At 41.2% G+C, this 25791-nt stretch overlaps 1 protein-coding gene across 1 annotated transcript in view; it reads left to right on the top strand.

Moving 5' to 3' along the window:
* Positions 1–25057, top strand: part of frmd5b (FERM domain containing 5b) — a 75024-nt gene extending 49967 nt beyond the window's left edge. The window contains exons 2-14 of the mRNA XM_074611648.1: positions 4331–4435; positions 6202–6244; positions 6409–6487; positions 9416–9513; positions 12363–12486; positions 14586–14673; positions 14903–14991; positions 18096–18159; positions 18517–18608; positions 18694–18768; positions 18939–19007; positions 19180–19286; positions 22882–25057. Of these exons, the coding sequence (XP_074467749.1) occupies positions 4331–4435; positions 6202–6244; positions 6409–6487; positions 9416–9513; positions 12363–12486; positions 14586–14673; positions 14903–14991; positions 18096–18159; positions 18517–18608; positions 18694–18768; positions 18939–19007; positions 19180–19286; positions 22882–23468 (1620 nt within the window). The 3' untranslated portion in view covers positions 23469–25057. The remainder of the gene's footprint in view (positions 1–4330; positions 4436–6201; positions 6245–6408; positions 6488–9415; positions 9514–12362; positions 12487–14585; positions 14674–14902; positions 14992–18095; positions 18160–18516; positions 18609–18693; positions 18769–18938; positions 19008–19179; positions 19287–22881) is intronic.
* The last annotated feature ends 734 nt before the right edge of the window (positions 25058–25791 follow it).

The raw sequence follows: 25791 nt of genomic DNA, 5'->3' as shown, positions 1-25791 counted from the left end.
GCGTGTCAGCGCCGTGTTGAAAATACAAAGTTGGATAACGGACACTACAAAGTCAAAGTGGAAGTGTCTGCTCCATATGGAGACTTTCAGAGTAGCAGGAGTCAGATTTCACACACAGGATGAGAGATTGTTGACCGATAAGACAAGACGATGGCAGAGGATTTGGTGTCAAAGCGAAAACAAAAGAGCCTATTTGGCAATATTTCAGATATAAACCCAATGCTATAAGGGAACCATGACGTTAAAGAGGTAATCGCTGTGCGGAGGACGGAGCGGTCAGAGCCGGTGTGCGCAGCGGAGCAGCGCCGGGTGGAAGCCTGTAGCGAAAGCTGGACTGGAGAGACCAGACACACAGCCACCCGACGTTAAACATCAGAGTAACCGCGCTACACATATTGAGCGTCATGTTTTCTTGTAAAATGTCCGGTGTAATCAGTAGCACCTGTGTTGACACAAGTTTACTAACCGGTGGGAAAATTTCCTCACCGTCACATCCCTACCCACAACATTATTCATTATTCATATTCAGCATTAATTATTACCTCAGGCCCTTGGCCTTAATTAAATTGACACATGCGTCACATGTTGCTGGATATTTGTAGGAGAATGCAAGAAAAATGAGGAATAACTTTTCGAAAGATATCATACGAACCGTTGTACATGAGGATACGTTGCAGATTTGCATCATAAAGAATTTGTTCACAATGCATTCTACAGCGTTAAGTCCTTGTGTTGAGTATAAAATGAATCACTTCCTGTACAAAGCCTATTCTATAAGTTCTAACTGTAGAGCCATTTATCTCAATAGCAGGTTATTTTATTTCCCGTCTCCCTGATGTTTTGGCAATAAAAGGGTTTTAATCCTAGGATAGCACGGATCTAATTATTTCCCCCACAGCAATAAAAACCTAAAAGAGAGAAAACTGTGAGAGAAGCAATTCCCACACTGGAATCATATGAGCCACAAACCACATAAAAGATGTGCAGTTTATCTACTCCAAAACAATAAAACAGAGCCTTAACTGGCAACATATAGTATTTCCCCTCTGCAGTCACCAGTGTATTGCAGCTTGGCTCTCGGTTTAAATCTCATAAGGATGTTGAAGAACACTTAACTTCGGATCGATAATGTTTCTGCCTCGGAGCCGGCCTTTGTGTCCCAGCGGAGCCCCGGTCAGCTCACTGAAGTTCAATGTGTCTCATCAGTATGCAACACAACACTGCGTATACATTAGAAGTGTTTGGTCAGCTGCCTATGGGCAAGAGGGACTCCTGCTGCTTTATTCTAGCGCGGTTTAGTCGAGCCAGACAATGAGCACGGAGCAACGTTAGAGTTCGATCTCATCGTTACAAACCGCATCAGAGTGCAGAGTCAGGTAAATTACCAGGGACAATAGGATTACCTGCGCTGCACTCATTGTAATGCACAATAGAAGACTCCAGATCAGAAGCTCTTTATTAAGTCGTACCATTTCAAATCTGTTGTAACAGCTGATGAATCCGTCGTAGAAAGTGTGTGTGCTCACACTAGTTTTTGTGAGTGAGATTTTTGCCAGATGGTTTAGAGTTCTTCATTCATCTCCTATTCATTTATTTGCAGAAGTGTTGGACTGAGATGAATCGCTCTGTCTCTCTGTTGTTGTTTCATGACTACTAACTTGGACGTAGATCATCTGTAACCTCTCTCACACACACACACACACACACAGAAGGAAACAGGCAGTAACATCATGATTAATTGGGAAGGCTTTTTTTGGGCTGCGCTGTAGTTTTCACTACAGTGCATAGCAGATGGAGGAAGTGGGAGGTACAAGCTCTGAAAATGTTGTGGAGCTAGAGGTTTCACAGGTGTACCAAAGACATTCATAATAGAGCAAGAAGGATGGGAGGCTCCTCGTGTGCGTGAGGCGGCACATCGATGTGTGTGTTTCTATTTTTGCTGCTGGGCCAGTCAGCAGGCCTGTCCTGGTGAGTCAGGGTGTGTGTGGTGACAGTGACATACAGACACACTGACAGAGGAGATGGAGGGTCAGCCCGGTGCATCATGGGAAAAGGTCTGGCAAGTGCATATCTTGACACAAGTGGACATGATAGGTTTAGGTTGGGTTGTGCTTTGGCATGGTTTGACTTACATCATGCATCAACCCGATCTCATGGGAAGGCATACAAATAGCACGACATTACAATGACATTCCGCGTGTCATGAGGACGCATTTCAGGCTTTTCACGTGCCATTTGTACGCCACGCAACAAAACTATGGTAACGTCCACAGTTAGGTTTAGGAAAACCATCATGGTTGGGCTTAAAATAGTACATAAACTAAGTAAAACGTGTACAGAAACAATGTAACCTAACTATAGAAAACACGTCACAAGCGTAACTAAACAACACCTCACAAATGTCACTAGCGTAACTTACTCTCCTTGTTGAAAGATGCATGTTTATTGGATGAATTACAATAAGTGCAGCTTGACTTTGACAATAGCAGCGCAGGTTTAACCCAATCCAAAGAGGGGCATTAACTCTAAACTCAGTGCCCTGACAATGTTAAGCCAGATGCGACCTGAGGGGTGTTAGTTCTGCCATTTGATCTGATATTGAATGAAACAGAAGTGTGAACCGGCTTCATCATAAAGATTCTCACATCGTCTTAAATCAGTCTCAACAGGGATTGAAAATGGCTCATACATGAATCCTTCAATGCATTTATCCTCCTTGTCCTCTCTTTCTGGTTGCTGTGCTGTGGCATTGAGACAGATTCATCAGTGTCAACTGGCCTGGCTTGCTCTCTCTCTCTCTCTCTCTCTCTCTTTCTCCCTCCTCTGTTTTCTCTCTCTCTTCATTTGGTTTTGTCTTTCTCTTCTCTTTTTCCCCTTCCGTTCTCATATATCCGCCTTTGGCTTTCTCTGACTATGCAGTTCTGTGTGTCACTTATGTGAATGCAGTGTCTCCTCTAAAGGGCACTGTAGGATATTTTACAGTGTCCTTTGCAACTGAAGGAAGGAAAGCTATAGCCTTTATTTACACTGAACATACGGTTGGAGAAATCTATTGCGTCTGTGTCGATATCAGTAATGCTAGTTTCTACACATGTATGCCTAGACTGTAGGAGAGATACTGTATGTGTAAAATGGTTGGGAATGTCAGATAAACGTGGGATGTTTGCATGTCAATATAACTTTAAACACGCTCTGAAGTTATTTTCTCATAGACTTCTATACAATCAGACTTCTTTTTGCAACCAGAGGAGTCGCCCCCTGCTGGCTATTAGAGAGAATGCAGGTTTAAGGCACTTTTTCAGACCCCTGAGTTGCCCACTGATCTTAATTTACCATCACATCTTTACCTTTGCTTCCAATGAAATGATGTTGATGATATTTGCTGGAATGTCATTATCGAGCGACCTATTTCTTTAATATGTTGCACCCTCATCCCCTTATTCATCTGAACAGTATGCGTTGGACCCTGTTCGACACAGTTCTGGCTCCATAGTTGAATTTAGCAATGCATTGGTAAAGCTCCAATGGCTCATGTTTTGTTATGCATTCAGTGGCAGCCTTGTTTGCATGAACCTTATTGTTGCAGTTATAGCTAAATAATTAGTTAATTAAAATGTGTTTTTAATGAGTTTTTTGGTGCAAACGCAGCTTTATGCAAGGGCCCTGCTCACACAGGCCTGTTTCTTCTCCTACTCATTAGCGTCACATCTGATCAAGACTATACAGCATATCTGAATTTGGTTAGCCGAACAGCTTATTTTTTGAAAAACAAGAAGTATTCATATAATTGGAAGGGTGAGGTTTTCTCACTGCATTGCATGACAATGGCTTCCACTCCTTTTATGCCTGCCTTTCCTTTACCCACACCTTGTCTCGCTGCTTTTCTGGGTCTTTTTCTGCAGCAGAAATCTCTCAAAGCTTTCACAGGTGGCTGCTGCCTTAATATGAATATTTGATAGACCTCATACATCTCCCCTGAGGGTGATGAAATATTAAAACACTTTCTGGTGGCCGTTTTGACTTCTTCAAGGCTCCAAAAAATGGACCTACTGATCATATTGATGTGACACTATAAATATATTTTCAAAATGTCTTCTTCGTTTTATAATGTGTGATGTTACTTAAAGCTCTGGGCAGCGCGTACATACAGTAACAGGTCATGTGCACTATGGATCTGCTGGGGGTTCATTAACTGTGTCTGTGAGTATGCAAATATTTGGAGGCTGTGAAATGAAGTTATTGTTTTATATGATTTCTCTTCCCTTCTCTCTTTAATGTCCCTTAATAGCAAGTACATTGTATGAACTTTCTCTTATTATTTCTCTTTCAGCGGGATGCCAAGGGACAGTACCTGTTCGACCTCATCTGCCATCATCTCAACCTGCTGGAAAAAGACTACTTTGGCATTAGATATGTTGACCCAGACAAGCAGAGGGTAAGGATTCATTTTTTAATAATATGGATTTAACTCAGTTGAATGTGCGACACCGTGACTCATGATTTGGTCTCTTTCGCTCTGTCATCTCCCAATCTTTCTTTCTTCCTTTCTTTCATTTCCGTTCTCTGTTCCTCTCTTCTCATTTGTTTCTCTCATTCTTTCATCTGAAATATCTGTAACGATTTAAAGTAATTTGTCCCCTTGAATTAAAAACCAATTCACACAAACTAAACAATGTGTTTTTTTGAATGAACATATAATTTGTGCACCCAAGTTCACAGAGTCAAAGGTAATAATACAGCGCTGTGTTTAAAAGGTTAGACTCGATTTTGAGGATGATAACACTCTTCATGTGTAAATCTTAAAAAGGTCATAGGAAACACCAAACCGATCTCACGGTAAGGCGTATAAAGAGTATGACATTACAAGGACATTTTGCGTGTCATGAAAATGCATTATAGCCTTTTAGCTTCATTTGTGCGACACGCAACAAAACTACGGTAACAGCTGCAGTTAGGTTGAGGCAACAGAACCACTTAGTTCAGTTTAGGAAAAACATCATGGTTGGGCTTAAAAATAAGTATGAAACTAAGTAAAATATATACGGAAACAATGTAACAGAAGTACGGAAAACACGTCACAAACATCATTAAAAAACACATCACAAATGTCACTTCAAATAACTCAACAACACTTTGGGACCGGCCTTGAACGCTGCTCTCCTGGTTGAAAGTCCTGTGTTTGTTCCTCCCCTCTCGCCAACCATAAGCAGCCTGCTTTCTCACTTTTTATTCTATGTCACCAGCTCTGAGTGGAGCATATTTACGAGGATGCATTTACATTGCAGTCAGTACAGCCTACATGGCGTACAAATGACACGCCAAATGCAAGAACGACATTGTTATTGCACGCATGACATGCGATTACCGTGACATTCCTATGCCATTTAGTGCGACCGGGCTGGTAGATCACCAGGTAGAGCCGTGACGGGAGACTTTGGCCAATCAAAGGTCATTTCAAAGAGAGAGAGCGTTCCTATTGGCTGTTCATTCAACGGAGGCAGCTGTCAATCACTCGCGAGCTCCGATCAAGCGGTCAAACTAGGCCGCGCTGATCAAATATGAATCAATATTCTGTTACTGTAATGCCTATTTCTGGCCTCAAATGTTTTCAGAAACATCTTGTGGTGTACTTTTTAGCTGTAAAGTGAGAAAGTGTGACCTGGCTGGTGGGCGGTGCTTCATATTTCCTCAAACTTTCACATTCAGCAGGACAGGTAGGTCGGCCTGCAGGTCAATCATGCAAGCTGGCAAAAGGCCAACCCTTCAACTGAGATGAACATCAACCACAGAAATTAACACATTACAAATGCTTTCAAGGCTTTAATCTGCAGATTCTGTTAAGAAAATGTGAACAGGTGTTGCTAAAAAAGTTAATAATTAAAAGCTGACGGCATTATTGTGTTTCACTGTATTGTGAGCGCAGTGCGCCATCATGGTGTCATTATCTCACTGATTAGAGCCAGTTGGCCTTGTGATGTTTAGCACTCTGACAGAGAACAGCAGCCTTCTGATTATCAGCTTTCCTTCATCTCCTCTCTGCGTGAAGACGGTGTTGGAGGGGGTCTAAACAAACAGAAGGCCAGGAGTAATTCTACTGTGCCCTCCAGCTCATCGTGCTCAGCTGCTGAGCAATCAGACTTCAGACTGACAGTTTAGCAGCCAAAGATTCACTGCCTTCACCTCTCTTTCTTTCCCTTTCAGCATTGGCTGGAGTTTACAAAGTCGATTGCCAAACAAATCAAATGTAAGTATTTAATTTAACATGCCTGATTAGTTGGGTGAATAATAAACCTTCCAGAAAAATGTGCTAAATATATAATGCAAAAAAGAAAAAGAAGAACACACCAATCATGCCAGCCACATTAGAAACATGACAATACATTTTAAATGCCCGTCTTTCTTCCTCAGCCCAGCCTCCATTCACCATGTGTTTGCGTGTCAAGTTTTACCCTCCTGACCCCGCTGCCCTAAAAGAGGAAATCACCAGGTAAGATTTCAACATAGCCTGATGGGCTGCAGGTGGGGATGGTGGGGTTGAGGGATGGATGGACGTCTGACAATCACTCTCTCTCTCTCCCACTCAAGTGACATTAATTGAGGCAGTTATCAGACTAGATTAGCAAGTCCTAGAGGGCTCTCATATACTCATGGATGGGTCACAAGTATAGTATTTGCGTGCCGGCGATAGCCATGGCCAGAAGCATTATGTTTTCGGGTTGTCCGTCCGTCCATACGACATCCATACATCTGTACGTATGTATGTCCAGTGCATTCTTGTGAACACCAGGAGGGAATTTCTTAAAATTTGGCACAAACGTCCACTTGGACTCAAGGATGACCTAATTCGATTTTAGTTGTCAAAGGTCAAGGTCACTGTGACCTCACAAAACACGTTTTTGGCCATAACTCAAGAATTCATATGGTAATTATGACAATTTCTCACAAATGTCTAGTAGGATAAAATGATGTAGTGATGACATTTTGGACGGACATGGATGTAAACTGCAACTTGACAGGTTGGTGGAGGCATACAACCGCAATGTGGTAATTCTAGTTTTGATTAGTGAAATGTGTCAAAATGAACAGAGGAGGAAATGATCTCATGTTGCAAATCATAGAAACGGGCACCAGTATTTTTCTATGGGGCTGAGTAAGCACACAGTTTTCTGAATCAAATGTGTGATAACATCAACATATTCTTTAGAAACCCTTCTGATATTGTTTTTCCTCTGGTTATACAGCTCTGGTTATTCATAGCAGCTACCTGTTGGGTTTGTTTTACCACTCTCTGGTGCTATCAAAACTAATGTGGAAAATGTGATGTCTATTTTAAAACTAAATTTCCTCCACAGGTGGCCTATTAATCTTCTTACACTCAACTGGGGACAATTACATCATACAACTCTATTTTGGGGAGTCATAACCCCAAAGTGAAAATGCTGACACAAAGCGAACCTCAAAACAGTAGCATTAAAAATCTAACTCCACAGCACATAAAGACTGATTTTATTGAACCAAAGGGGATGTTTTTTTTTTATCTTCTGCCTTTCTATTAATTTCCTTGTCTCATAAAATCACATCAAAAGTATTCTTATATTTTACTGCTATCATTTTGTACCTCTGCAGCTTTTAGATAATTAAAAAAATGGATAAGAGCAGCGCAGCTTAAAGAACAATATTTGCTTTTGTCTGAACTGAGAATCCTCTCAGTACATACTTCTTTATGATAGATTTTCATGAGAAAGTTAAGAATGAAAATGTGTTTTCTTCTTCGTTATTGAGTGACAATCTTAGGTCATCTGAACTACAATACTTTCAATCTTAATTTTGTTCATGCAATAAGTGATGCAGCGCAAAAGAAACATCCAGAGCTCAGCTGTGAGTCTGTGTGCAGAGGGATTTGAGTATTCCCTTATTTTATACAGTAAGCTGCAGTGTCATGAAGCTCCTCACCACTACTGTGCTGTGTGTGGCATCCTTGACAGCTGAACAAACTGCTATGAGGAGTGAGGAGTGAGCCAGAGAGCCGCCGAGCGCACAGATCCCTGTAAATCACATCCCCCGACTGGTTGCCACGCAGTGAAATCTCTTATTCGCAATTGATTGAGCTGGAGCGCCGGCAAGAGACAGCTCCGCCATCCGTTCTGACTGGAAGCTCTCACGGACGCACAAATACATGGTAGATAAGAATAGAGATGAAAGCTAGCAACATTTTGCATAGATTTGCATGTTGCTTTTAAATATCTTTATACTGTATATACTTTCACAACAAGGTGGTGGCCGGATGTAAAAAAAGGGCTCATTATACCCCCAACTGTGCTGTGACATTTCTCATAGCTATGCTTAGTACTGCTATACTATTTCTTTATTGCTCTGCTGCTTGGAGAGTAGCCGGGAGAGCGGGAAAATCCACATATGAGTAATCTGTGGATGTTGTGGACGAGACCAGAAGATTGAGTTGCTCCCACTGGACTTCAGTGCAGACCAGCAATCATATTTTAGATCATTGTCAATTCACAAAATGATTATGCTTTAGCTGGAGTTCTGCCTCGAGGTGTCTGATGTTCTAATAGAAAGCTTTGAATTGCCAATCATACATTCATTTTTTCTTTTCTAAATTGTAATTATAGATTAATTATAAATGGTCTGTGAAAGGGCCTTAGAGTAATGGAGTTTAGTCTAGCTACATTTATTTTACATTCCACTGTGTAGAGCTACTAATAACCACAGACATCCCATCTAAAGGAGACTAGTAAACACAGAGGACCTGCCTCATAAACTATCAATATATCATTCGCTTTGTTTTTAAGAACAGTATCTTGAACTATTACTCATTGGTTGCAGGTTCAGCATCAGGTACACAAACACATATGGAAGCACGCATTAAAGGTGCTAAATGCGAGATTGGGAGAATTTCTATTGTCTCCGCACAGCTCTAAACATGGCGAGCCAGGCGACTCCCAGCTAACGGTGCTAACAGAGCTAACAGTGAAAACAACTGCAACAGTGCTAACAGAGCTAAAAGTGTTAACACGAGGGGGAACCGGAGGGTGGGTGCTACGCTTACACAATGGCGCCATAGGTCGGAACGGTGTTATCAGCGGCACTGAAAGGAGTACGCGGCCGGCCCGGCTATGTCAACAAAGCGAGGAGAAGCTCGGATTAGACATTACTCCTCTATTTCTTTACATAGCAAATAGTTATTTTACACAACATAAATTTCACAGTAGTCGACCTGAGGTCTTCATTTACTTAGTATTCTCAAGATTTCTTCTTCCAACAAAACTCTTGGACACGCCTGCAGCCTTTTAAATTGTAAACCTCCACTACGTGCATTTACAAGAAAAGGAATGTCGATGTATTGATCTTATCTAAATAATGACCCAAATCAGTTTCTCTGTGTTCCACTCCACAGATATCTCGTCTTCCTGCAGGTTAAGAGGGATCTCTACCACGGTCGCCTCCTGTGCAAGACATCAGATGCTGCTCTGTTGGCTGCCTACATTTTACAAGGTACGACAAAATAAGGAACTCTCAAACAAGCACAAATGTCCTCACACACTAGGCAGAGATTGCAACTTTGATCAGGAAGCCAAGCACTGTGAGACAATTAAATATTATATCTCACACATTGTTTTGATGGGAAATTGCGTGATTTAATCTCAACTACTACCCTCAGCTTCCACAGTCGTAGTCCTCATGTCGGAATCACAACCCCAAACTACAACTTTAAACAAATTACAGTATTTCCTCTGACAGATGTGTGTCTACCACACATAACATATATTATTCATGATGTTTGTGACCTACTGTTTGATTTCCATATGACCCTGGCTAGTTAATGAACACTTGCCAGCTGTGCTCACATTCTGCCATATGTGTTCTTTACTGTGTGGGGGTGTGTGCAAATGTGCAAGCAGGGCGTGTTCAGAGGTTAAAGGCTCACACTGCTCTCATTTTGTTTGATTAAGAATCTGAATTTGTTGTTTTTACTTTGAATTGAGCACCAGAAAAAGCTCAGACACAAAATATTCAAGGGATTTAATGAAAAAATCGGTAATTTTCCCATTGAGGAAACCTGACAGTTTTGTAAAATAAAAAGTTGATCATTTTGGAAGGTGCCAGGTTTCCATTTGACGGGCTCCTTTGGGTGTCAGGCTCATCAACATGCAGAGAGCAGAGACGCATTAAGGAACGGTTTCTCTGTCGAGCACCGTGCCAACCAGCTTTCCATCCAACCTTTTCTCAGCCGATCCCTGAATCTAAATGTTCCTGGGTGTCTCTGTGTAGCCCTGAACACCACAAGACAATGCGGCAATATATTAGAAGACATTTGCTGATATTGGCTTGCTTGTTATACCGATCTATTAGGGGTGGGAACATATATATATATATATATATATATATATACAAATATATATATATATATATATATATATATATATATATTTGCTTCATTTGAGTCTATGCGGAGGTAGAAGGAAGTTAGCGCTTTTATTGTTGTAGTCTGAGTAACGTGACGTCATATCCGTTCTGTATCCTTCAACCAAAACAGACAGCGGTCGGTCGAAGCAAGCCAAAACGAAAAAGTAGAAAATGGGGGAGGGTCCATGTGGATACCACCTGCACCCTCACATATTAAATCCAAAGTGATAAAACACTACACATACAGTAAAGTATGGAAACACTTTGGGTTTCACACATTGCAGGAAAAGCAGAGCTAGACATCATGGCTAAAGCTGCATGCTGACTCTGTCATGGACAGGCAACGTTATCGTATTGCTGTAACATGCGGTCAAGCCGGCCGTCACTCTCATCTCCATGGTCAAATCCGCCGACGCTACAACTGTAGAGCACCAATATACTGAAATTTGTGTTAAATGCATTCAAACGGCCCTGATGGAGCTGACCATGGATGTATAAAGAGGAGGGAGCTGACAGGAGAGCTAGAGACGGACTTGGCGAAGTTAACGGAAGTATACACGTGTGACTACGTCCGGTTTTCAAAATAAGATGTTAACAAAGGGAATTGTATATAGAAAATACATATATGGAAATTATACAATTGATTGGATTATACTGTATTTACCAGAAGTATAAAACATTATATGTCTTTAACATATGGGATATGTCTTTATTCTTTGATTTTTGGGTTGCTGGAAAAAATTTAATAAATAATGCCTGACAATGACTGATATATTTGACCTCAGGACATCTCTGACTACATAAATGCTGAAAATCAAACATTGTTACTGTTTTAATTTAGATATTTTCCAAAGTTTATGATTAAACTCTTTCCCATGGTCTAGTGTTAAAGCAGTAAATCGTAATATTGAATCGCAATACTCGTAGAATCGCAATACATATCGAATCGGCACCCAAGTATTGTGATAGTATCAAATCGGGAGATAGGTGTTATGTCCCAGCTCTACTATCTATGCAGGATTACATCTACTGATTCATCTATTTATTTACACCATAAGATCATTTGGTGAAAAACCCGGTATTTATCGCTTTGCCGTGGCGGTCTGCAGTTTCCCTTTCTGTAAAGTATTTCTTCACCAGGTGTCTCTGGCTTATATAAGCACTCTCCGGCACTGTCAACATGTGACAGAGAATGTGAATCCATAATGTCTGTAACACATATAAACTGGAATTTCTTGGCAGTCTAAGAAGCCGTTTTCAACAGTAATGGCTGCCAGAGCTCCCCAGAGAGCAGACAAGTAGCCGAACTGTCCGTGTAGTTCCTCCACCATCTGTAAACGGATGTCAGGGGTTTGTAAATCCAGGCTGCTGAAGCTGGCTACAGCGATGCAGAGAACACTGGCAGGTATTTGTGATGGTACAGACATGCCACAGTAATACCTTCTGCATGGACTCAAGGCTAACAATTTGGAGAGAGTTCTTTTTAAGGTGAAATAGTTTTGTGTATGCTCTTTTTGTGCACACAGGTGTATTCAAATTCAAAACCTTGACATTTATCTCAGTCTTTGCTTTGTGTACACATTTATATTGTGGGATTTTTCCTGAGGCATTATCTTTGAACACCATGCACCCCAGCACAGTACTAACTCTGTTTTGACAACCACATAAAAAAAGATTAAAGTGGCAACACGTCCTTGGTAGAGTAATTAAATACAAATATCACATTTTTATTTGCTTTGATTATAAGAAATTACTGAAATACCTTTTCATATGAAAAAATGTTTGAAACAAAAATATAAGCTTCATGATTGCTGTTACTGAGTCCTCTGCCCACCGTCACCATTTGCTCTTTGCAGAAAATATTTCAACACTTGTTAGGTATGCATCATATATTATGTTCACATATTGTTGCTGTGTCTTTTTTGCCCATTTTCCAGCTGAAATAGGCGACCACGACCCCGGGAAACACCCAGAGGGCTACAGCTCCAAGTTCCAGTTCTTCCCCAAGCACTCCGAGAAGTTGGAGCGGCGAATTGCTGACATCCACAAGACTGAGCTGATGTAAGGTGACACTTGTCCATGTCCCTGTGTACCTGTGTGTACTCCTTCACTTCCATAGCAGCCACAGTGCAGTGCATCACGGAAGCACACCTAACTGTTGGTGCTACACACTGAACCCTTAGTGCATCTTAAATGCATAGGTCAGTCATGGGAAACTAAAATGAATGACTGCTGTGATGGTTTTTACCAAAAAGTGGCCTCTGAGCCAGTGGCTCGCAGCTATCGGTAACAGCTAACAGTGCAAATGACAGCAACAGTGCTGACAAAGTTAACAATATTTACCTGAGGGGAACCTGAGGGTGGGCGCTACGCATCAGCTGTAACCGCCGTATGAGCGCAGTGCGGCGCGGTGGCCATGAGCGGCCAGTGGGGCACGCTCACATGCACAAACATGCACTAAAAGCACGCAGAGCCGGTCTGGCGATGTCAACAAAGCACAGAGAAACTCAGATTACAACACACCGAGGGAGTGACTTCATTCTCTGCTCAGGTAGACATTACTCCTCTATATCTTTACATTGCAAATAAATGTTTGCTGCTTTATATTAATGCTCTGAATATCATAAAGAGAACCTTTAACTCTCTTTATGGATATTAACTTGAGTTGTAGTGTATCCCAAACTTTCCAATTATAGTGGGATGGAAAGTCCTGAATCAAAAGTTATGATGAAGAGGAGCATACCGTATATTGAGATGGAATACTTTGCAAAGACCACCTTAAAAGTATCACATACAGGTTATAAATCACAACAAAACAATAGACTGATTATATGTAACTCCTCACAACCAGTAAAATCTCACATTCAGAACACATCTGCAAGTAAATAATCTGATAAGGTATGCAGAGCTATAGGTTTGAAATGTCATAGCTACTTAATGCGCTGAGTATTCACTCTACTGTTCATTAGGTTTGTGTTGCTATGTTGTTTTACAGGCTTTGCCCTCACATAGGCTTTATAGACCTGCCTACCCACCTCTTCAAAACAGGGCACTGAAATGATCATGTACAGGTTCAGTACGGACTCTGACTGCTACACACGCCTGGCTATTGAAAGCACCAGTCTGCTCTGCAGCATCCTCCAGACTACAGTATTGGGCCTGCAGGGTGCTCCCTACAACCCGCCAGTTTTTGGGGGGCCCTGCCTCAGTGGTCAGGAGCCAGTGATCGTGCAACAGTTAATGGTTTGGTGAATTTGGATTTGTTCCCCTTGGTGGTGTTGATAGTTCAAAGAGTCTGGAAACAGTTCACACAATTTAGCTTATTCTCGCTCCCGCACACAGCCGGCGATGACCAGTGTGCTGGAAGGCCAGGTCGAGGTGGGGAATCTGGGGATGTCACAGTCCCCACTCATTGCTGCAAACGCAGCTCTACCTGGTTGCTAATCAGATTGGTGGTGTTGGCAAAGACTGACGACCTTTGGATTTTTTTAGGTTATGCTCCCATAGGTGCAGTGTTTGTTTTATGCCCGAGGACTGATATGAATTTGTAGTGGTCAGTCAGGTTCAGTTAACGTTGCTTTGCCTTCTCGGCCTTAAAGGTTGCCAGACAGAGCGTGCCAAGGTCACAGACATGATGTGTCACAGCAGGTACACACGGTAACCTCAGCACCGTGAGCAGATACAGAAACCTTGTCCTCCTGATACTCCTCCAGTTGATGACTTTGAGGTTGATGGGTTAGGACACAATAACCAAGGACTTTTTTAATAGGTCAAACTACGACTACTACTGTTACTGCGCAGACGTGAGCTCTACCTGTGCTCATGGGAAACAATAATAATAATGTTGTAATATGTAACCCTTGATTCATTAGTTGATAATTAATTGTCCTCCGATCTTCTCTTTATCTCTGTCTTTCTCACACACACACCGCACACGCACACTGCATTTACAACCCAGGTGGACACAGGCACTGGTTTGATCCTACACTGCCCTCTATCGCTCATTTCCTCCATCGTGTTTGACAGCAGTTTTGAACAAACAGATGCATCTCCCCAATTAACAAAAATATGCACAAACTTTCAATCAACTGATGATGAAATAAATAAAGGTTACACACAGACAGAAGCCAGTTAACGGACTTATTGCTCTTTTCTCTCAGAGGTCAGAGTCCTGAAACGTCAGAGCTCAACTTCCTCCAGAAGGCTCAGATGCTGGAGACGTACGGCGTGGACCCTCATCCATGCAAGGTGGTCTTTACCAAACTAATTTTTTCTACAATTATGAGCTGAGTCTCAGCTTAATGTACAATTTGATGAGTCATTTTGTATGTTTTTTGAGTAAATGTGAGATGAACTATGAAGTCAATCATAAAATTAATTTGTCATACTACTGTCTTAAAGTGTCCTTTATCAATGTAGGAAATTTACAAGTCTGATTCTACAATGACAATAACATTGTTTTTTTTGTGCCTGTCAGGATGTGTCTGGCAACCCAGCTTTTCTGGCTTTTACTCCTTTTGGATTCACTGTGCTGCAAGGAAACAGGAGGGTCCACCTCCTCAAATGGTGAGTTCAGATGAACAGTTAAAACTGGACACGATGCTAGATAATAACCATATTTAAATTAAAGCACACAGCATAAATGTATATACGTGCCCATGTGAATGAGAAAGACTTTGTAGCTGTTTGTGTTAAGAAAAAGTAAATTCCAAAAGTTCCATATGGACCAGTGAAAGGTAGTAGCAGGCAGAAAAAAATAAACTAGCAATGAGATAGAAAAAACTTCCATGAACATACATCCGACAAACAATGTAAAGTAGTAGCGCACATCCAAAACCGTAATAGGCCGGTGCTGGACCAGTAGAAGACAGCAATGAAAAATGTAGCAGCAGGTCCGCACTCTTTAGCTCCCTTTAAGTGCAATTTATTGGCACATCTTAGTTAGAGACGTTTCAAGCAGATGCTCTTCTTCAGACGTAATAAATCTGCCGAGAGACGCCATGTTAAAAGGTAAACGCTCTGGTCACGATAGTCGCATGATACCACCAGTGACCTAAATACCCCACATATAATCACAGGTAATGTTACATGTATATTAAGAAAAACACATATATACATAATATACAACAATATATACTGTATGTGTACACTGACTCCAGTTATAGATGTTGTTCCCTCCGTAATTTTTTGAGAGACGCCTCTATTTAATTCTAGCCATATAGAAAGTATGACAGCCATGGGCTTGATGTTATTCCTATGAGCTGTGAGGTATTCACTTATATTATTGACTGATAAATGTTTGTATATGATTTTTTTAATATATTGTTGTACATTATGTATATGTGTTTTTTCTTAATATAATGTAACATTTCCTGTGATTATTATGTGGGATATTTTGGTCACTGGTGGTATCATTTGCCTATCATATCACCAGAGCTTTTACCTTTTAAGTCTGAAGAAGAGCTTGTGCTCGAAATGTCTCTAACTAAGATGTGCCAATAAATCCACTTAAAGGGAGCTACAGTGTGCGGACCTTCCTCTACATTTTTCATGAACATACATCCGCCCTTAATGAACAGCTTGTACAAAGTAAAGTGCCAGCAAACTATAAAAAAAGTGTGTTGTGTTTAAGCAGAGGTGGAAAGAGTACTATAATATTGTATTCAAGTGTTTTATACACAAGTGGAACTAACAGCAGGAAAAAGACCCCTTCCGTCCAAAACCAACAGATGGTCACTATGCAGTCTGTGCATACAACCGATTATCAATTATAAATATACAACAGCCTTCCTCAGTGAAGCATCACAAGAATAAACTAGAAAAGGAGACAAAAACCAGACAATTAAACAAAAACTATTGGCAATAAATAAAACCAGCTATGGACACAATGGCTTGTGAATCTTCTTTTAGAATCAGCAGTAGATTAAAACATCCCCAAGCAGACAACGTGGACATGTAAACAATATAAACTCCACAATGGCTGAACCCACTAACACACATGTTACACAGGCAACAACGTTGCTAAGCAAAAAAAAAAGTGTTTTGACTGATATAAAACTGTTTTATATCTCTGTTTTTTTAACTTATCAGCAGTGTGTTGTTGTACTCACTTGTTTGAACTGCACCGGGAAGTCCTCTTCACACACCTCACTGAAGGTAGAAGTTCCTCAGTGAAGGTAGAAGTTCCTCACTGAAGGTAGAAGTTCCTCAGTGAAAGTAGAAGTTCCTCAGTGAAGGTAGAAGTTCCTCAGTGAAGGTCGAAGTTCCTCACTGAAGGTAGAAGTTCCTCGCTGAAGGTAGAAGTTCCTCACTGAAGGTAGAAGTTCCTCAGTGAAGGCAGAAGTCACCACCAGAGGAAACACCACTAGCATGTTAGCATGTTCGCATCGCATGCAAGTTGCCCTTTTAAATGCCTGATTAAAACCTGTATTCTTAATTTATTTTGTGAATCCAGTTATTTATTCCTCTTTGTAAACTGCATTTTCAAATAGATTTTTAAATTCCATTATTTATTTATGAATTCATTAATGTATTTTTTAATGATGTACTTATTGACTATTTTATGGTGTTTTTATAAATCCCTTTTTGAATTTGAACTATTTATTGATGGATTAACATTTCATTTGTAAATTATTTTTATAATGCTTCTTTTTATTGCCCATTAAAATATCAAATAATTAATTACTTTAGTCCATTAATTAGTTCAATAAATACATTTTTAAACAAGTTTATTAATGCCTATTTTTATTGTACAATTAGTGATTAATCAATTAAATGCCTTGACTTGAAATGTAGTGAAGTACAATACTTGATAAAAATGTAGGCTTAGTTAAGTAAGCTATGCTACTGTAAAAGTAAAATTACTGCTTTTGAAGAATATTAAAAATAGTAAACTACAAGTACACAAAAAAATACTTTGTTACAGTAACGAGAGTAAATGTAATTTGTTTGTTCAAATTTTGAAGATTTAATGTTGAAATAACACAAAGTGAGTGATCTAACACAACTTTGCTTCATTCTCCTTATATAATAACAGAAGTGCCTCATGTTGTTTAAGGAGCCAGCAATGGAAAAATAAAATCCTAAAATTACTCCTGAAAGCTTGCATGGCGCAATCCAAGTCTTCTGAATCCAAAGTATTAACACCGTTGTTCCAACCATTTGTTTCATTGTCTTCTCAATTTAGATTCTTAATCCCACATGAATCCAATAATACAATACACCCTTAAAGAGGTTCCAAATATCAAGGAATCAGAAAAACAAACAAAAAGTAATCAGTGATCCGTATAAGAGGATATTAGTAACCTTTTCAAGACAGCGGAGTCAACCAGCTGTGAAGCTGCTCAGAAGTTTTCACAGGTCAGAGTTGTGTCGTTGTAGAAATCATTTTTTTTTTTTAATCTCTTGAAGTTTATTCGTTTCATTTTCTGTGACTGGAATTAATGTGTCGAGACTTTTCAACACCGTAATGAAACACTGTTGGCCTTATTAATTAGCCTACCACCACAATTAATATTTTACCACCTTTGTCCATTTCTGCCTCTCCCTTCTTTCTCCATCTATCTCTCTCTTTGTTCTGTTATTTCTTTCTCTTTGTCTTCTTCTGTTTCCTTTTGTCATCATTTCCCTCTTTGTCCTTTGTTATGTCTATCTCTGTATGTCACACGCAGGGAGGAGGTGACCAAACTCAAGTTTGAAGCAAAGACATTCCATATATATGCAAATCAGATGGAGGTATGTGTGCATGCATTATTAAAACCCTTCCCTTTTCTAGCCTGTGGAGCTCAGGAAGTTAAATGATTGTGTCCGTGTTTTATGCATGGGACACTGCCACTGGAGAGCCAGTGTAATCTATCCTTAATAGTGATGTAGACGAGAAATGCAAGGACGAAAATGTGTGTTTTAGCAGACAAAAGAGCAAAGTAAAGGTGTTGGTTAATATACTGATCAGTCATAATGTCCTGTGGCCAAGAGCTCAGTAAATCTGACAGACATGATGAAAATGTCTTGAAAATCACCACAAGGACTCTTGTTGAAGTTTGATTTTTATATATAATTTATGTATGAGTTGCTATACTGGACGTGTTACAGGATAAGAAGATCATACTGACATACTTTGCACCTACACCTGAAGCCTGTAAGCATCTGTGGAAGTGTGGAGTGGAGAATCAGGCCTTCTACAAGTGAGTCACGACACCTGAAACACAAAACTGCAGAAAGGATATAATGTTTATCATTATGTAAATTATGTTTTACATTTGCTCACAGGTTGGAGAAGTCGAGTCAAGTCCGCACTGTGTCCAGTAGTAATCTCTTCTTCAAGGGTAGTCGCTTCAGATACAGGTATTGAGTTGCTCACAACATATTTGTGATACTTTACAGTTGATGAATGTTTGGCTAAAAATATCATACATAATGTCCTATGGCGATGCAGTGCTTGTTTTAGTGCTCACATTTTGTATAAATCACATAATTTAGAATAATTTTTAGATTTCTTTTGTTTGTTTTCTCAGTGGAAAGGTTGCAAAAGAGGTGATGGAACAAAGTGCCAAAATTAAGAGAGACCCCCCTGAGATACACAGGTCAGAATCCTTAAAAAGAAATCTAAATTTATTACAGAAAATATTTCCTGCAGCCCTACAATTAGCTGAAATGATTGATGCATTTTTATCATAATTCATTGTCATGTGTGCATATGTGTGTGTGTGTGTGTGTGTGTGTGTGTGTGTGTGTGTGTGTGTGTGTTTTGTCCAGGGCTGGCATGGTGCCCAGTAGGAGCTGTCCGTCCATCACCCACGGCCCTCGTTTGACCAGCGTACCCCGGACCCGGCGGAGAGCTGTGCACATCTCCATCATGGAGGGTAAAACACACACTGAAACGAACAGAGAAATACTGTTAAAGACGAACAAAACAAGCAAGAGGCCACCTCCCTCAGTGTGAAGCAGATGTTGGTCAGTCAGCCTGCACATCTCTTAGTCCAGTGGTCGTACCCCCACAGCCCTGTCAGATGAACTTAAGAACTCCTTTATCCAACACCACCGGCAGAATTGTCATTTGAACCATTTCCCAGCTATTTCATCATTCATCTATTACTTTTAGCTAACTATTCAATCCATTACTTTAATCCAACTATTGTTTTCGCTATCTATTCTTCATTCATTTTAGCTATTCCAAACATTTATCCATTTCTTTAGCTACTATTTTAAACAGTTTTTACTTTTAGCCCTTTCACCATCCATCCAACACTTTTAGCTATTTCAATCCATTACTTTTATCTAATAATATTGTCTATTCATTACTTCTAGCAAATGGTTTAGACTTCTCCACTCACTTTCTAACTAGTTTTCATACACTCTCAATCGCCATACCTAGTGTTAGAGCATGACTAAATGTGTGAATTTAGAAAAAAAATCGAGTCCATGTACCCTCTGCAACTACATAAGTGTACCCCATGGGTGCAATTCAGTTGGGAATCACTAGTCCATGTGACTTGATCAGCTGTGAAATACAGGACCACAGCACAACATTTCTGGGGGTCCTTTTTAAGGTTCTCACACAATTTTATGGTGCCTTCAAATGGGGTCGTGTTTACCATGTTTACCGTGTTTACGAGTTGGGCCCATACGAACGCCCCCCTCATGTCTTATTCACGACCTTGTCAGTGGAAAGTTTCTGAGAGCTCCGAGTTCACAACTTGCAACGTGTTTTTGTTGGCGTTGTGAGAAATGGCGGAAGCCGTGGAAGTTCATTTTTCGATGCATAATAAGTTAATATATTGTTGATTGATAGTCATTTATTGTTTTTCTTGGTAATTTAGTAATTTGTCTGAGGAAAATATTGATATTCCCAACGACCTCATCTTTTTCCTCTCTCATTCTGCCTTTGCATTTACTGCATTATGTTACCCACGTGCTAGCTTGCTAAATTGTTAGCCTCCGTGGCTTCTAGACTCGGACAGTAACGTTAATATTGCCGTTGTTTAGCAGCGGTGTTCTTCCCCACTTTACCACTTGAACGCCACGCATAACGTATACACGACTTCCCATCTCTTAAACACGGTAAACACAACCCCATTTGAAGACCCCAAAGTAGCTTTTCCATGTGAACACTCCCGCACATGTGAGTGTCAGTCAGTCTCTTCACTTTCTGTGACATCTCGCCCTTTCTCTCTTGATGTGCTCGTTCTGAAACACACACACTGGAGCTCTTTGAGCCACTAGCCTCAGGCATTATTTTGACATAAGAAAGTCATCCTGTCAGTTTATTAAAGGGCAATTACTGTCCCGTCTTTCCTCCAACAGGCTATTAACCTTTTGCCAATGCTGCCACTGGGAGTAAGTTAGCTGTCCGTTGACGAGCCTCGTCAAAACTAAATAAACTTATAGCATAGTCTTGTTTTCAACCAAAAAGGTCTTTTGTCAGACTAGCCCCCCTCTTTGTCACTGACAACGAGATCAGGCTCTGTCAATGCACCCCGCTGTTGCAACGCTGAAACAAACCCCCAGTGTTTTGTCCTGTTGCTCTGTCTGCGCTGGCATTTCCACTGGTAATATTATCTCAGCCTGAAAATAGCTCCTGCTGTCAGGGGCCATGCCATGTGTGTCACGGCAGGCAGGGAGGGACAGAGGGTGAACTATGGTATAAGTGAGCCACATTCCTGGTCCTTGTCTTTCACTCTGTCTGTCTTTCTATTTATCTGCCGCTGTCAGCCTGTGGGAGCTCGCTGCTTAGCCATAGCTCGGAGACAAAGACAGACAGCAGGAAGATAGAGAGAGGAGAGGCAGTTTCAAGAACAGACAGAGATCAAGATAAAAAAACAAAACAAGAGCAGCAAAAGCGTGCTGTAACACAGTTCGGGTTAGACAGGTGCTTTTTGCTCTCCTTGAACCATGGTGAAGTGTCTGATCCGGATCACGACCAAGGTGAACGTTCACTTGCGCATGATTAACCACTGTTATCGAGATGTGAATGTGCGCGTGCTGTCTCTGGGGCCCAGGCTCATGGGCAAGGTTCTGGGGGTCCTACCGCTCTTCCCCGTCCTCCCTCCTGGAGGTTCCTCCACCTCAGGCTCTGGTCCTGGGTCGGGACAGAGCTCCAGGACTCCTTCCAGGCTCGCTGTCCCACCCCAACTCCATGGCTGCAACCCGCCAGCCGACTCTGCAGGTAAAAACCGGGGCTGGTTTCATCATGCAGGATTATGGAGTGATACCTTTTTGTGTGGTTCTTCTTGTGGGTTCAAGTTGGATGACTTTCTCTTGAAGAATAGTGTCTGACCAATGAGCCAAATATGTTTTGTTTAAAAGTTGACATGGTCATTATCTAGCTTCCAGAGAACACGGGAGGCGAGGGAGAGCGGGGTTGTTCTTGACTCATGATTCATGTTTACTTTAAAGGTAGAGGTCGACCGATAGTGGATTTTTAAAGGCTGATATGGTAACGATTGTCTGGAGCAGGAAAAAGCCGACAGATGATTAATCGGCCGATATCTCCTTTACTTCTGCAGCAGCCTAATTGGCATTTTTTGCATTACACCGTTTTTAATTAATCATTTTTTGTTGTAAGAGAATATCCTGAAGTGTGAATTGGTGAATTGCATTGTTGGAAAATGTTCTATTTATTTGCAAAGGGCGATGCCGTTCTGCAGTTTAGAGTATGACTGACCAGGATTACTTCTGTTGTTAAATGCCACTCTTGCAAACCATTCATGTTCGTGCATATTCCCACCCGGGGTAAGGAGGATTCTTCAGTGTGCAATTTCATTTCATGAATGGATAGTTACGTGGCTGGATTATTTGGAAGAAAGAATGCTGAATTGGTACAGTAAGCAAGTTAAAGTAACAGTGAATTATTTATTTTCCTCCCTGTCTGCCTGTCCTGTATTGTGGACAACGAGCTGATAGTGTTGCGTTATTTATTCCCCCTCTACCTTGACTTTGTGTATGGAGACTCCATGCAAAACGGTGATGTACGTCCCCACAAGACTGGTGGCGGCTGTGCAGCCATCGGCCACTATCGGAGCCCAGTTCCGCTGATAACAATAGTTTGTAAAACGTCCTATCGGCGGCCAAAACCGATTAATTGTTCTACCTCTACTTTAAGGTTAGAATTGCCACTTATTTCATCTAGACATAAATAACATGTCTCTTGAGCGTAGGTCTTGACAAGCTGACCACCTGTTGGCAAAGTGTTCAACAGAGCACGGTGTACTTGAATATTCCCAGCAAGCCAGGCTCAAACTCTACGCGGCTGAGTGGCTCTCTGTTTTAGGACTAATAAAACTCAAACTGAACGGAATTCCCCCTTAAACCTCCTCTTTTAATTGCACCCAATGACCTGTAGACATAAATACATTTCTCAGGAGTCTTATAGGGTCTGAGGTTTAAGAAAGTCGTGTCAGACTCTCTTTAAAGCCTCCCAGTTACTAAACATGTCTCCCTTATGAACTGTGTTTTCAGGTCTGGAGTCCCTTCGAGACAGCGCTCACTCCACACCTGTGCGCTCCGTCTCCCATGGCGACTCCTTCATGTCTTCTCGGAGCCACATGATGGACCGCAGCGAGGCAAGCACGTCAGCGGTCATCTCCGACGAGGCCTACAGCCCCTCGGACAGCGTGCTGCCCACACCCGTAGCCGAACACGGGATGGAGAATCCTTTGGCTCGTCACCTCAACGGTTCTCCCTGCAGCGTCGACGAGAAGGAGTCAGAGGCAGGAGGATCGAAGGATGGGCACGCCGCAGAGTTGTCTTCCGGCAGGAGAGCGCTGCGTATGGTCAGGGGCAGGCCGTCACCGCCGAGCGACGTCGAGGAGCTGAACAAGTTCATCCTGAGCGTGTTGCGTCTGTTCCTGGTCACCATCGGACTGCTGTTCGCCCTGCTGCTGCTCCTCATCATGCTGACAGAGTCGGACCTGGACATTGCCTTCCTGAGAGACATCCGCAAGACACCTGAATTCCAACAGTTCCACTTTGAGTACTTCTGCCCCCTGCGGCGCTGGTTCGCCTGTAAGTTACGATGGATGGGAGGTTTCCTCATCAGCAAGTGAAGCAGAGACTGAAAGACACAACACGGGCCTCCACTGGTGATGAGTTGGGACAACAGATGGGTGAGGACAGGAGAGAGGGTGGGAGGAGAGACAAGGAAAAAGGATGGCAGCCCTATTCCCAATATCAACTCAGCTCCTGTCACAAGCCACGGACCGTCCCCTGAAGAGCCTTGTTTATTATGTTCGACCATCACTGCGAGGAAAGGAAATCACATTTTACTTTGAAAATTCAGGTCATTTCAAGGTGTTTTATTTTTACACAAAGCCACAGTAACAGGGTTTAATTTAAACACTGAACGTCTGACAGACTTCACTTCTTCAACCACAGATAATAGCTGCCTTTATTTTTGTATTAATTTATACGTTGCAACATTATTGTTAAGACCTGATGTGTTGGGGTGTGTGTGTTGTGTAACCTGAGAGTTAAGATGAGATTGGAGCCAGACTAGCTCATCTCATTTTCATATTTCAAAGCCACCAACAACATTCATGCTGATAAAATGTTATTATGGTCGCTGCTATGGGATTGAAAACTGCTGTTTCGAGTTTGTACTAGTATCTGGGGGTTAGAGAAAGTGTGAAATGGAAAACTAAGCAGCACTTACTGAATGTAGATCAGTCCTGAGTCAAATAGTGTTTGCAAATATTATAATTTATTTTATAAAATGTTTAGCAATATGTGGAATTTGCCATGTAGAGTGATACATGTTAAAACAGTGACACTTTTAGATGATTGACAACTTCCCTGTCTTTCCTGAATTGTCCTGATGTTGTATACAACTCAACATCTGGAATAATGAATTGAAACAAATGCTAAGAAGTAGTTGCAGTAGCTATTTGACCCAGGAGTGATGTTGGTGCTGCCCTGTTAGATGGCTTGAATGATCATTTATGTAATAACTGTGACTTGTGGTCAGACGTCCATTAAAGAGGACCTATTATGCTTTTGTGCTTTTCCCCCTTTCCATTAGTGTGTTATATCGTTTTTTTTGTGCACGTAAAAAGTCGGCAAAGTTACAAAGCCCAAAGTCCACACTAAAGGGAGTTTCTCTCCTCCCACAGAAACACTGCTCCTGAACTGCCTGAAACGCCTTGCTTGAAGTCCCGCCTTTTCTTCCATAACGTGGTGATGTCACCAACAATACATTTGCATAATATCTGCCTAGTGTCTTGTTTGGCACGCCCTCAAACAAAACCAGTTAGAGTGGAGCTGGAGCGGAGTCCGAAGAGTTTGGTTCAGTTGCAGCCAGTATGAGAATTTTTTTCGGGTTTTTTTGTTTTGTTTTACATTGCAGCATGTAAACATGTTCTAGTAGTAACCTAAAATACAAGCACCTGAAAATAAGCATAATAGGTCCTCTTTAAGAGTGTGCTCATGTTACCATTTTGTCCAGCCACTAGAGCACCAATAAAGTTTTATCGTCCACTTATTATAAATTACGGATAACTTGTAAGGATATAAGTAAGTAAAGGAGGTGATAGGTAGGTACTGATTTTATAAAATAGCAGCCAAATAATTCTAATAGCTACAATCAACTTGTGTGTGTAAGGAACAGTTGTCACGTTGCCGTAGTTACTTTTACAGTAGTTGTAAAGGTGATGGGACTGTGTGAGCTAGTAGTGATAGTGAAGTGTTTGGTTAGTTCTTTGACTCCCACACTCTATAGAAGGAGTTTATCTTGATGTGCAATACTGTTAATAGAAAAAAAACAAGATCCTTTCCATTAAGGGAAACCTTGTTTTACCTTTTGTAAAGTGCAAAAATTAGTGCTATTTTCCAACAGTATACAGTTAAGAGAGCTTGTTTTTAGTTCATGTTGAGTGAAGGTCATATATCGTTTAGCCCTGCTGTGTTCAAATGTATGCATTTATCTGTAAAGGCTTAAATCATGTTTCCATTTTTGTACAAACCGATGTCTTGTTAACACGCAGAGATTTCCTCACAGTGACTTTTAATGGACTTGAAGCATTACTTTTTACAGTGGATGTATAGTTTTCATCTTACAAGAGAGCCGGAGATAAGTCATGTTTACGTCCCACTGCAATCTTCATCATCATCATTGCACCTACCAAAGAAACCTCTGTTGTCTGATATCTGTCAGTTTGCGTCAACAGATGGAAACTCTGATAGTCTGCTCTCCTCCTCCAGCCTTATTACGTATACATGTTATTTCACAGGTTAGCCTGCAGTGCGTCTTTTTACAGCCCAGAGCAATCAACAGCATCATCTAAAAATCATAGTTTGTCACTATTGGTCCTCTCAACAAGCCTACAAGTGGTTGATTAGGATATATGTAGGTGTATGTGCTGTGAGTCGGAGGTA

Source organism: Sebastes fasciatus, chromosome 2 (genome assembly GCF_043250625.1).
Source record: "Sebastes fasciatus isolate fSebFas1 chromosome 2, fSebFas1.pri, whole genome shotgun sequence".
In the NCBI taxonomy this organism is placed as follows: domain Eukaryota; kingdom Metazoa; phylum Chordata; class Actinopteri; order Perciformes; family Sebastidae; genus Sebastes; species Sebastes fasciatus.
This window is presented reverse-complemented; position numbering and strand designations above follow the sequence as displayed.